The following is a 13,642-nucleotide window of genomic DNA, read 5'->3' on the forward strand; positions in this document are numbered from 1 at the left end:
AGAATAAATTGAATAAACTTTAAAACGGACTTGTGTTCTTAATTGGAGTTCATCATTACATGGCGACCGTGACAGTCGTCCAACGCTGGGCGAATAGACTGAAGTAAAAGTAACAAAAAAAAAAAAAAACAAGCTGGAACTGGAACTTGGATTGGATTATCGTGCGGACATCGCTTTAGTCAAGAACTAAGATCAAAAGGAAAACTGGAATGGAATTGCCAAGGAAAAATCTGAGCATGTCCAGCACAGGCACCACCACTAACTAAACCAAAGAAGTCGTGCCCCCCTGGCTGCGAAGGAATCTGGAGTCCCTACTGCCTGGGGACTTGTGAGCGGCCATCGACGTCTTCAGCGGCGAAGCAACGGACAGCAGCGAGGGAGTGTCAGCGTGCCACCCCCGGCGACGCCCAGCTGACACCAGATGAACATCAGCAGCAGTATAACATTAAATAAATGAAAGAGTTATAAAATATATATAAGAACTCGTAGAAAATATTATAAAACGGAGCATATACTACTATGCCCTGTTAACCCAATATGGCCCGTGAAGCCATAGCTAGAATCAGGCAGGCAATAATGTAAAATACAATTTCTTTCTTTTTTTTTTTTAACGAACATTGAAAATTTTTTTGAAAAACTCAATCATGAATGAATTTGAAATTTGAATGAATTTTTGAAAAAAAAAAAATAATAAGTAAAAGTACAAAAGTAATATTGACTTTATCTAGATTAGAATTCAAAAAAAAAAAAAAAATATACAAAAATGGGTTGGTTTGGATCTGACGATAGTCAGACAAAAGATAATACGGCCAATGTGGTCAATAACTTAAAAATAGTCGACAATACATAAGACATTCAGTCACTGTGGTTACTCCTTTTGATCTTGACGATCGTAACAGTCGCTCAGTTTATATTAACGCTATATGTTAAGCATAACAAGATAATAAAGAAGCGTTATATAAGCAGAGCAGATAAAATTAAAAAAAAAAAAAAAACACACCCAAAATGTATTTTGAATTAAGATGATCTAAAATTTTTATTTTTAATACCAGAAAACTAGAATGAAAAAAAAAAAAGATTATTGAAGAAACCATTTTAGGAGAGGCCACAATTTATAAAGTTCGATTGCACAGACAAATCCATATTATTCTTTAAATGGACTGGCAAGGAATAAAAAACGAGCTTAAAGAAATTAAAACGACTTTCGACAAGTCTTATAAATGCATGACACCAAATAGAGAAGTGCAACAATACACTCTCAACAAGCATGCGCAGATATTGGTAAGATGCTTTAATGAAGCACGCCAATTAATTTACAGAGAAAGGAAAAGATTAACAAAAAATCATTTATCTCAAGCAGTAAAATTTCTAAACAGGTTCCGTGAGAACTTGTTAAACGTCAATTACAGACATAACTTAAATATTACAATCCCAACGATTTTAAGCACACCTATAGTGGCTGAGATCGGTGATGATATCGAAAGTGTAGGAGAATCGGAAATAGAAATAAAAGAAGAGGATCTCCACGATCTTGCAATTCCAGCGGTAATAACATTACCCGAATTACTTGAAGAAGAACTTTCAGACTCAAATACTCAAGTACAGGAAACAGCCAAAATGACAGACTCTGCCGCAACATCAAGGGAATATGTGCAACAAATTTCGTCCACAATACCTGAGTTTGACGGCAAAAAGTTAAACTTAAATAGATTCCTGACGGCCCTCCGGCCGACAAAAGGAGATCAGGAGATGCTAGCGATAGAGGTAATCAAGACAAAGATACTTGGTCCATTATCATACAAAGTTGATAATGAAAAGACCATTATCGGTATAATAAATGTATTAAAAGCATCAGTTAAAGGCGGATCGCTCGATGTCATCAAAGCAAAAATGCTTAGTACACAACAGCGCGGCAAAACTGCAGCGCAATATACCACAGAGATAGAAAACCTACGTGGGTTGCTCGAAGCAGCCTATATAGATGATGGTTTAGATTCAAACAATGCAGACAAATTCGCTACAAAGGAAGCCATATCTGCAATGACCAAGAATTGTGGGCACGAGAAGCTCAAAACCATATTGGAAGCTGGAAATTTCAACACAATAGCGTGATTGAAAAATACATACACTGCAGTACAGAAATGACCGGCAATTCAACACAATAGCGTGATTGAAAAATACATACACTGCAGTACAGAAATGACCGGCAATTCAAATAGTGTATTATTCTATAATAATAGAGGACACTATCGAGGTAATAATTACCGAGGAAATTACCAAAACAGAGGTAATGGCCGAGGAAATTATAACTCATACAACAACAATTATAGAGGTCGAGGTGGTTACCATAGTGGAAACAGAGGACGAGGTGGTAACCAAAATTATAATAGAGGTGTAACCTCCACCTCTATCAAGAGGTAACCAAAACCATAACTATAAAACAAGTCATACCCACAATGTCCGAAACATACAATCGGAAAACGAACATGCCCCCTTGAGCGACAATCTACAGTAAAATTAAAGAATATGAGTACCAATTCATGGGTAACTCTTTTAATAGATACAGGTGCAGAAATTTCTCTGCTTAAATGCAGAAACAATAATCTTAACGATTTAAATCCAAAAAACACAACAAATATATCAGGAGTAGGGCAAGGGACAATTCAGTCTCTAGGTACACTACATTTAGAAATGTGTATTGCTAATGCAGCAATACCATATGAATTCCATATCGTACCTGACAATTTTCCTATACCAGGGGATGGTATAATTGGCTTGGATTTCATTAAGAAATACAATTGTATTTTGGAATTCCACGACCAAGAAGATTGGTTCACTTTGAGGCCCAAAAATTTCAGGAACATAAACATTCCTATTATACATTCACTAGATAACGAAATAATTTTGCCAGCTAGATCAGAAGTGATTCGAAAGATTCAGCTAACATCTACTGACACACATGTCCTCATCCCCAACCAGGAATTGCAACCTGGCATAATAATAGCAAGTGCACTCGTAAACACTCAGAACGTCTTGATTCGAATTATTAATACAACTGAAAAAGACGCTATAGTAAGTAGCGCAAATATAAAAAGCGAATCATTGGATGATTATGATGTATACAATGCAAATATAGAAAATAGTGCACAAAGAACTTCAGAAGTATTAAAACTTCTTAAATTTCCATCCTTAGTCAAAAGCGATTTAACAAAATTATGCACCGAATATAGCGATATTTTTGGTCTTGAAACAGAAACCATATCAGCTAATAATTTTTATAAGCAAAAATTGAGATTAAATGACAAAACTCCAGTCTATATCAAAAACTATAGAATGCCAGAAAGTCAAGAGCCAGAAATTCAAAGGCAAGTTGACAAATTAATAGAAGATGGCATTGTCGAACCATCTATTTCAGAATATAATAGCCCACTTCTCTTGGTACCCAAGAAATCACTGCCTAACTCGGCGGAAAAGAGATGGCGATTAGTAGTCGATTATCGCCAAATCAACAAGAAACTGCTAGCTAGAATAGAAGATATCTTGATCAATTAGGAGAGCAAAATATTTCTCGTGCCTAGACCTGATGTCAGGATTTCATCAAATAGAATTAGACGAAAGGTCAAGAAATCAACATCATTCTCAACTTCAACAGGAGCATACCGCTACACGCGATTACCATTTGGTTTAAAAATAGCCCAAATTCTTTCCAAAGAATGATGACTCTTGCATTTTCAGGCTTAACGCCTTCGCAAGCATTTCTGTATATGGATGATTTAGTCATAGGCTGTTCTGAAAAGCACATGCTTAAAAATCTAACCGACGTTTTCAAATTATGTAGGCAACATAATTAAAAACTACATCCAGAAAAATGCACTTTCTTTATGAAAGAGGTTACTTATTTAGGTCACAAGTGTACTGACAAAGGTATATTGCCAGATGACTCTAAATATGAGGTAATAAAAAATTACCCCAAACCAGTAAACGCAGACGAAGCTAGACGATTCGTGGCATTTTGCAATTATTACAGAAGATTTATTAAGAACTTTTCTGAGAAATCACGCCGCTTAACGAGGCTTTGTAAAAAGAATGTTCCATTTGAATGGACAAGCGAATGCCATGAGGTATTCGAATATCTTAAAAGGGAATTAATGAAACCAACACTCCTTCAGTACCCAGACTTCAGCAAACAATTTTGCATAACCACAGATGCTAGTAAACAAGCATGTGGAGCGGTACTATCTCAAGACCATAACGGTCAACAGCTACCAGTGGCATACGCTTCAAGAAGTTTTACAAAAGGCGAAAGTAATAAGTCCACTACAGAGCAGGAGCTAGCAGCTATTCACTGGGCAATAAATCACTTCAGACCATACGTATATGGTAGACATTTCTTAGTACAAAGTGACCATAGGCCACTATCATATCTTTTTTCGATGAGAAACCCCAGTTAAAAATTAACCAGAATGAGACTAGACTTGGAGGAGTTTGAATTCACAGTAGAATATCTCAAGGGGAAAGATAATCATGTTGCAGACGCATTGTCCCGAATAACCATCGGAGAACTTAAAGTGATGAATAGGTCACAACAAGATCTATAACAAGACAGAAAAATACCTGCGCAGGTGAAAAATTGCATGAACCAAATAAGAAAGAAAATATAAAAATGCCCAATATCTATCAGGTAATCAATAACATTGATGCCAAAAAATATATTATACTCAAAATAGACAAGCATAAGTGCTTGTTGAAAAGAGGAAAACAAATTATAACACGTTTTGATATGACTAATTTTTATTCTAATGAAATAATCGATTTAGATCAATTTTTTCAAAGGCTTAATGAAGAAGCAAGAATAAATAGCATCATTCAAACACAATTGTCACCAAGTGAACAAATCTTCGAATTTGTCACTATAAAGAATTTTAAAGAAAAGGGCAATAAAATACTAAAAAACTTAAAAATAGCGCTATTAAACAAGGTGACTAAGATAGATAAAAATGATAAGGTTCAAATAAAAGCAATACTGTCTAAATATCATGATGATCCATCAGAAGGAGGCCATTCAGGAATTTCTAGAACCCTGAGGAAAATAAAAAACTATTATTATTGGCCACAAATGACAAAGGCAATAAGTAAATATGTTAAAACATGTTTAAAATGTCAACAAGCCAAGACAACAAAACATACTAAAACACCTTTGACGATAACAGAAACGCCAGCAACAGCATTTGATATAGTTTTGATAGACACCATTGGTCCACTGCCAAGATCAGAAAACGGAAATGAGTATGCTGTTACTATCATTTGCGATTTAACAAAATATTTGGTAACGGTACCTATTCCAAATAAAAGTGCAAGATCAGTTGCTAAGGCTATATTCGAAAATTTTATTTTAAAGTACGGTCCAATGAAAACAATCATAACGGACATGGGAACGGAATATAAAAACCAAATTATAGACGACCTGTGCAAATATATGAAGATAAAAAACATTACTTCAACAACACACCATCACCAGACATTAGGAACAATAGAACGAAGTCACAGAACTTTCAACGAGTATGTTCGCTCATATATATCTGTTGACAAAACCGATTGGGATATATGGATACAATATTTTACTTATTGTTTCAACACAACACCATCGGTAGTTCATGAATATTGTCCATATGAATTAGTATTTGGAAGATTACCAAGACAGTTCATAGATTTTAACAGGATAGACAGAATAGATCCTATTTACAACATGGATGACTATTCAAAAGAAGTTAAGCTAAGATTAGAAATAGCATATAGAAGAGCTAAAAATATGTTAGACAAGGCAAAAGCCGATAGAAAGATAAAATATGATAGAAATATTAGTAACTTTGAATTAAAAATAGGAGATTAGATATTACTTAAAAACGAAACGGGTCATAAACTTGACAATAATTATTTAGGACCATATTTAGTTTCAGAAATAGGAGATAATGACAACATTACAATTATAGGAAATAAAAATAAAAAACAGATAGTCCATAAAGATAGGTTAAAAATTTTTAATTCATAATACATTTTGTTTGGTTGGCCAACCACAAATAAAAAACCAATAAAAACATTATTGTAGTAGGCTAGAGGTACGCATACATAAGTACAGTATAGCAACATAGTATATAAACATTAAGTGTATAAACATTAAGTCATGGTTCGCTTTCGGGTGGCATTCTCTCTGTTTCGCAACATCTCTGTAGCAACAAGCAGAGAGGCAGATCAGTAACGGAGAGGGAGTCAGTCGATTGCTGAAGTGGAAATGCAAAGTACAGAATAAAGTTAAGAGGCTAAATCCAGCATTACTGTTTTATTTAAATAAGAGGGTTTATAGTACCCCTACATTATAATACAAAACTTTTACTTTGCAAAATACAATGAAAATATATATATATTTTTTAATATCTCTTTAATCATTCATTTCATTACGTTATTTTTCAAAAGGAGGGAGATGTAGTATGTGCCTATGCAATATTAAGAACAATTAAATAAAATAGCATATTAACATATGGCAGCACTTTGGTGCTATGTTTATGTTTATGTCTATGCACGCAGTTAGACCCAGGGCGGATGTAACATGATCGCCCACTCGAAGGCCACGAAGTATAAGTGCATTGCCCACTTGAAGGCCAAAAAGTATAAGTGCATGGTCAGCATTTACACGCCGACCAAATGCATATTACATACGTACATACATAGCTCGCTCTCCCGATAAGCCTAGATATATAATATATACATAAGAACGCCGCTCCGCCGCTGGCGTACCCGGCAGCGCAGCTACGCGGATTAGCCTAAGTCCAAATATATTCAAAACTGTAAAATCAGATACTCTGTAGACGTTGAGCTGGCATAACCATTTCTGCCTACTCTAAAATCAAAAGAATAAATTGAATAAATATAAAGTCAGCCCGACGGCTGCATTCAACTTTAAAACGGACTTGTGTTCTTAATTGGAGTTCATCATTACAGATGATTCCGAAGCCTGGAAAGCAACCCACTGAAGTAGATGCATATAGGCCCATTAGTCTTCTACCCGCGCTAGGGAAAATGTTGGAAAGGGTAATATTAGAACGCATCCTCAAACTTCCAAGCGTGAGCTAAGCTATTCCAAAGTGGCAGTTCGGTTTCCGAAAAAGTCATGGCACTCCAGAACAGCTTCACCGAGTGACAAACTTTGCTTTGGAGGCAATGGAGGACAAGATGTATACAACAGCTGTATTCATGGATATACAACCAGCCTTTGATAGAGTTTGGAATGATGGTCTTCTAAGTAAGCTTAACACCATTTTGACGCCACAGCTATTTCTTCTTATCAAAAGCTTTCTATCGAACAGACAGTTCAGTGTGGTTGTCGATGGCGACAAATCGTCTACGCGTACAATCTCAGCAGGCGTACCCCAAGGCCACGAAGTATAAGTGCATTGCCCACTTGAAGGCCAAAAAGGCTATAAGTGCATGGTCAGCATTTACACGCCGACCAAATGCATATTACATACGTACATACATAGCTCGCTCTCCCGATAAGCCTAGATATATAATATATACATAAGAACGCCGCTCCGCCGCTGGCGTACCCGGCAGCGCAGCTACGCGGATTAGCCTAAGTCCAAATATATTCAAAACTGTAAAATCAGATACTCTGTAGACGTTGAGCTGGCATAACCATTTCTGCCTACTCTAAAATCAAAAGAATAAATTGAATAAATATAAAGTCAGCCCGACGGCTGCATTCAACTTTAAAACGGACTTGTGTTCTTAATTGGAGTTCATCATTACAGATGATTCCGAAGCCTGGAAAGCAACCCACTGAAGTAGATGCATATAGGCCCATTAGTCTTCTACCCGCGCTAGGGAAAATGTTGGAAAGGCTAATATTAGAACGCATCCTCAAACTTCCAAGCGTGAGCTAAGCTATTCCAAAGTGGCAGTTCGGTTTCCGAAAAAGTCATGGCACTCCAGAACAGCTTCACCGAGTGACAAACTTTGCTTTGGAGGCAATGGAGGACAAGATGTATACAACAGCTGTATTCATGGATATACAACCAGCCTTTGATAGAGTTTGGAATGATGGTCTTCTAAGTAAGCTTAACACCATTTTGACGCCACAGCTATTTCTTCTTATCAAAAGCTTTCTATCGAACAGACAGTTCAGTGTGGTTGTCGATGGCGACAAATCGTCTACGCGTACAATCTCAGCAGGCGTACCCCAAGGCCACGAAGTATAAGTGCATTGCCCACTTGAAGGCCAAAAAGTATAAGTGCATGGTCAGCATTTACACGCCGACCAAATGCATATTACATACGTACATACATAGCTCGCTCTCCCGATAAGCCTAGATATATAATATATACATAAGAACGCCGCTCCGCCGCTGGCGTACCCGGCAGCGCAGCTACGCGGATTAGCCTAAGTCCAAATATATTCAAAACTGTAAAATCAGATACTCTGTAGACGTTGAGCTGGCATAACCATTTCTGCCTACTCTAAAATCAAAAGAATAAATTGAATAAATATAAAGTCAGCCCGACGGCTGCATTCAACTTTAAAACGGACTTGTGTTCTTAATTGGAGTTCATCATTACAGATGATTCCGAAGCCTGGAAAGCAACCCACTGAAGTAGATGCATATAGGCCCATTAGTCTTCTACCCGCGCTAGGGAAAATGTTGGAAAGGGTAATATTAGAACGCATCCTCAAACTTCCAAGCGTGAGCTAAGCTATTCCAAAGTGGCAGTTCGGTTTCCGAAAAAGTCATGGCACTCCAGAACAGCTTCACCGAGTGACAAACTTTGCTTTGGAGGCAATGGAGGACAAGATGTATACAACAGCTGTATTCATGGATATACAACCAGCCTTTGATAGAGTTTGTAATGATGGTCTTCTAAGTAAGCTTAACACCATTTTGACGCCACAGCTATTTCTTCTTATCAAAAGCTTTCTATCGAACAGACAGTTCAGTGTGGTTGTCGATGGCGACAAATCGTCTACGCGTACAATCTCAGCAGGCGTACCCCAAGGCAGTGTTTTAGGCCCGACTCTTTATTCGCTGTATACTTCTGATATGCCGGATTCCTGGTGCTGTACAGAAGTTGAAGACGAAAACGTTTTTATTGCAACCTAAGCGGATGACACCGCGGTAATGGTCAGGAGTACAAGCATAAGTGATGCAACCAGGAATATCGGCATTAATTGCAAGCACATTTGCTTGCGTCACATTCACAAAAAGGCCTTTGAACTGCTCTGGAATTTCCATGCTCGGCTCCACCTTCTGCAAATACCTCGAGGTTATTTTGGACAGAGGACTAACGTTTCAAAGGCATACGACTATGATCAACAAAGCAGTACTTTAAAGGCTGCAAAAATGTCGTGGCTCTTATCACCGAGAAACAAACTTACATTGGCATATAAAGTTCGCCTGTATAAATACATCCTGACCTCAATTTGGAAGTATGCGTTGCAAGTATACGGAATTACGGCCGGAACTAATCTGAATAAAATAAGAGCTGCTCAAAGTAAAGTAGTTAGATCACTATGTAACTCCCCCAGGTACATGTGAACCAGAGATATAGAAAGAGATCTTAATATTCCAAAGATAGGCGATGTATTGAGGACCCATGCGGAAAGTTATATGCGGCGACTAGGTTCCCACCCCAACACCCTGGCGAGAAGGCTTATCCACCCCCCGAGAAAAAGAAGGCTCTCCCATCGAGATTATTATAATTATTTTTTCATGAAATAAAAAAAAAAAACAATTAAATATTGTTAAAGGAGTTTAAATTGTAAAGTAATGTATAAGTAATGTATATATTGGCATGCCTATGCTGTAGATTCCAATTAATAAAATTTACAAAAAAAAAACTTTATATTTGATAGGAGCTGCTAGAGTTTACAAAATATAAAACAGGCCTTGTAATAAACATCAAGTTCATATACATTGTCAGTAGAATATTTGGAGCTTCCAAATGCCAATCTACTGATTCTGGCACCATACCATACCTTTCAGGCCTTTGTGCTGTAATATAGAAGTAGCCCCGTGAAAACGCACTCAATTGCATTCGCTGTCGTATTTTAATTGAATTTAAGCGGAGAGCAGCTCTCGCGTTCGTCTAGTCGCGCTTGGTCAGTCGTGAGGTGACAGTTTGCAACTAAAATGGATTATGAGCCATCCGAAAAGATCATTGGTAATTTAATTTCCCTAAGTGGTACTGCGCTACTCTTCCCAAACCGTTGAACTTTGTTCCTTTTCGAGAAGATCAGCAGATTAATGCAAATTTTTTTCGGCAGATCCATGTCATCCGTAAATTGAGCTGGGTCGACTACTATACTGTTTGCCTGTGCTGGGACTTGCAGGCAATGAGATATGTGGCAATTAAAATTTTCAAGTCGGCACCGGACTTGGCCAAGACGATAAGGGACGAAATAAAGATACTCAAGACGGTGCGCGAGACCGATCCATCGAATCCAAGACGTCGCAAAACCGTCCAGATGCTGGACGACTTCAAGATCACCGGCCTTAATGGCACCCATATTTGTATTGTGTTCGAGATGCTGGGTGACAATCTCCTGAAACTCATACGGAAGTCCCAATTACGCGGTATTCCACTGGCCAACGTCAAAGCTATTACCCGCCAGGTGCTGGAGGGTCTTGACTATGACTATGTCTTCCTGTGCGTGGACGAGCCTCATGTGCGCTCACGCTCCGTGGAGAATACATCTTCGGCTACGAATGGACCGCATTCGAATCTAACCCTGCCAACACTTCCTCCGCCGCCGCCAGCAAAGCACAAGGCTAAACAGGATCCGGCGTTAGAGAAATGCAATGTCAACGTAAAGATCGCCGATCTGTGCAAATCTTGTTGGGTTAATAATAACTTGACTGAGGACATTCAAACTCGCCAATATCGGTCACTAGAAGTTATTATCGGTGCGGGCTATAACACCTCTGCGGATATGTGGAGCACTGCATGCATGGTATTCGAACTGGCCACCGGTGAGTATCTTTTTGAGCCACACTCCGGCGAATCGTACACCCGCGACGAGGACCAATTGGCCCACATCATCGAGCTGCTGGGTCCAATACCGCGGTACATTTTGTTAAACGGCACCTATGCGGCGAAGTCGTTTACCCGTTCCTGCGAGCTACGAAATATGTCGGTCCTTAAGCCCTGGGGCCTAATGGACGTTCTTCTGGAGAAGTACGAGTGGTCGCAAAACGATGCGGCGTCATTCGCTTCGTTCCTTAAGCCCATGCTCGAGCTCGATCCGAACAAGCGTGCCACCGCTGCGGAGTGTCTGCAGCACCCGTGGCTTAGATAAGATACGATGCAACCTGGTTGTTGGCTGCGTGCCACCCTTTTACTTCAGCAACCACCAAAGCATCAGCAGCCAGCCAGCATTACAGCAGTCTCCGTGATCCAGTTAACTCAATTAAATTGAAATTATAATATTGTATTACCGCCTACACGAACAAGTCCCCACGAAACCTGTACATAGGCTCGACAGTTCTCGATACCATTATTCATTTTTATTTAAAGCGACGCATAAGAGTGCGATGGTAGAGCATGAGCAAGTGCCGCATAGAAACCATATATGTGTTAGTGTACATTTACCCGAGATGCGAATCGGCAAATCTACATTTATAAGAGTACGTAGTTAAATGAAATGGAGTCGATCCATCGATGGGTGTCTCACACGCGCCATCGTCGATTCGATGGAATAGGGTAGTAGGGCAGCGCGTCTGAATTTTTATAAGCATATGTATATGTACATGGATGCAGAAACTTGAGCTGAACATAACAATAATGAGCACGTAGTTAATTAGTTTATCCTCGGCTTAGTGATCGACATGATCAATTTGAAATGGCATTAGTAACTCTTAAACACGTAACCTGAAATAGAAAAGCGAATGCTTTTCTATAACGTAACAACCACAAGTGAAAGTAACCTTAAGGATAATTAATTAAAGCATCCGCCTCAAAAAAATCGTATTGTTCAACATTTAATAGTAGAGCAAGCGCAAAATAATTGCAGCTTTAGCAAATAGATAAATGTTCAAGACACAGATACACCAAATTTGGCACTTTATCAAGACTAGAGCCACACAAAATTTATGAAATTTTTCTGCCCTATATATAATTTAATGTTTGCAATACTCATATGTGAAAAAAAATATAATTTTATTTCACTGAATGATTACAATTTTTTATATTTGTTGAAGAACACCGACCGATTGATTACAATTAGGTCTCAAACTGAACTCATCTAATTATTCTAATTTGATTGACGTCCAAACCTCGGTATCGAGCTTTTCTGATATGAACTTTGGACTTAAGGGATCTGATCAAGTGAAGAGAAAGAGAAAAATTAGGGGACGGATGTTTAGTCTACCAGTGGGTGACTTATTTGGAGTTGGGAATTTTCCACTCAACCCGGTCTTGAGGATCATATGACAATCTTATTCTTATCTGGAATCCAATAGTTAGATCCGGAGTAGTGTAGGGTGTATTTGGTTGTGCATGTTGTATGTGTGTTAGTGTGTAGGCATGTGCTTAAGTCTTAGGGACTTATGGATATGTCACTTAAATTTGGATATAGCATAATATTGTTTCCTAGTTGAATATTTTCATTGACATTAGTTTCTAGGTGCGGGTGTTCTTCTTTTTGTTTACAATATTTGACAATAATTTTCTAAGGTATATTTTTAAGCTTATATGCTAAATACAGAGTCAAACTAATTATCATTACATTCCTAGTCTAGTAATTGCATACCTACATACGTACATACATAGCTCGCTCTCCCGATAAGCCTAGATATATAATATATACATAAGAACGCCGCTCCGCCGCTGGCGTACCCGGCAGCGCAGCTACGCGGATTAGCCTAAGTCCAAATATATTCAAAACTGTAAAATCAGATACTCTGTAGACGTTGAGCTGGCATAACCATTTCTGCCTACTCTAAAATCAAAAGAATAAATTGAATAAATATAAAGTCAGCCCGACGGCTGCATTCAACTTTAAAACGGACTTGTGTTCTTAATTGGAGTTCATCATTACAGATGATTCCGAAGCCTGGAAAGCAACCCACTGAAGTAGATGCATATAGGCCCATTAGTCTTCTACCCGCGCTAGGAAAATGTTGGAAAGGGTAATATTAGAACGCATCCTCAAACTTCCAAGCGTGAGCTAAGCTATTCCAAAGTGGCAGTTCGGTTTCCGAAAAAGTCATGGCACTCCAGAACAGCTTCACCGAGTGACAAACTTTGCTTTGGAGGCAATGGAGGACAAGATGTATACAACAGCTGTATTCATGGATATACAACCAGCCTTTGATAGAGTTTGGAATGATGGTCTTCTAAGTAAGCTTAACACCATTTTGACGCCACAGCTATTTCTTCTTATCAAAAGCTTTCTATCGAACAGACAGTTCAGTGTGGTTGTCGATGGCGACAAATCGTCTACGCGTACAATCTCAGCAGGCGTACCCCAAGGCAGTGTTTTAGGCCCGACTCTTTATTCGCTGTATACTTCTGATATGCCGGATTCCTGGTGCTGTACAGAAGTTGAAGACGAAAACGTTTTTATTGCAACCTAAGCGGATGACACCGCGGTAAT

General features: G+C 38.5%; 1 protein-coding gene across 1 annotated transcript; it reads left to right on the plus strand.

Moving 5' to 3' along the window:
* Window positions 1-10,185: 10,185 nt before the first annotated feature.
* Window positions 10,186-11,953, plus strand: LOC116803485 (SRSF protein kinase 1-like). The gene is made up of 2 exons (XM_032727180.1): window positions 10,186-10,209; window positions 10,313-11,953. The coding sequence occupies exons 1-2, from the start codon at window positions 10,186-10,188 to the stop codon at window positions 11,342-11,344; spliced, it is 1,056 nt and encodes a 351-aa protein (XP_032583071.1). The 3' UTR covers window positions 11,345-11,953.
* Window positions 11,954-13,642: the final 1,689 nt, after the last annotated feature.

The sequence above is a fragment of the Drosophila sechellia genome, unplaced genomic scaffold (assembly GCF_004382195.2).
Source record: "Drosophila sechellia strain sech25 unplaced genomic scaffold, ASM438219v1 Y_39, whole genome shotgun sequence".
NCBI lineage: Eukaryota > Metazoa > Arthropoda > Insecta > Diptera > Drosophilidae > Drosophila > Drosophila sechellia.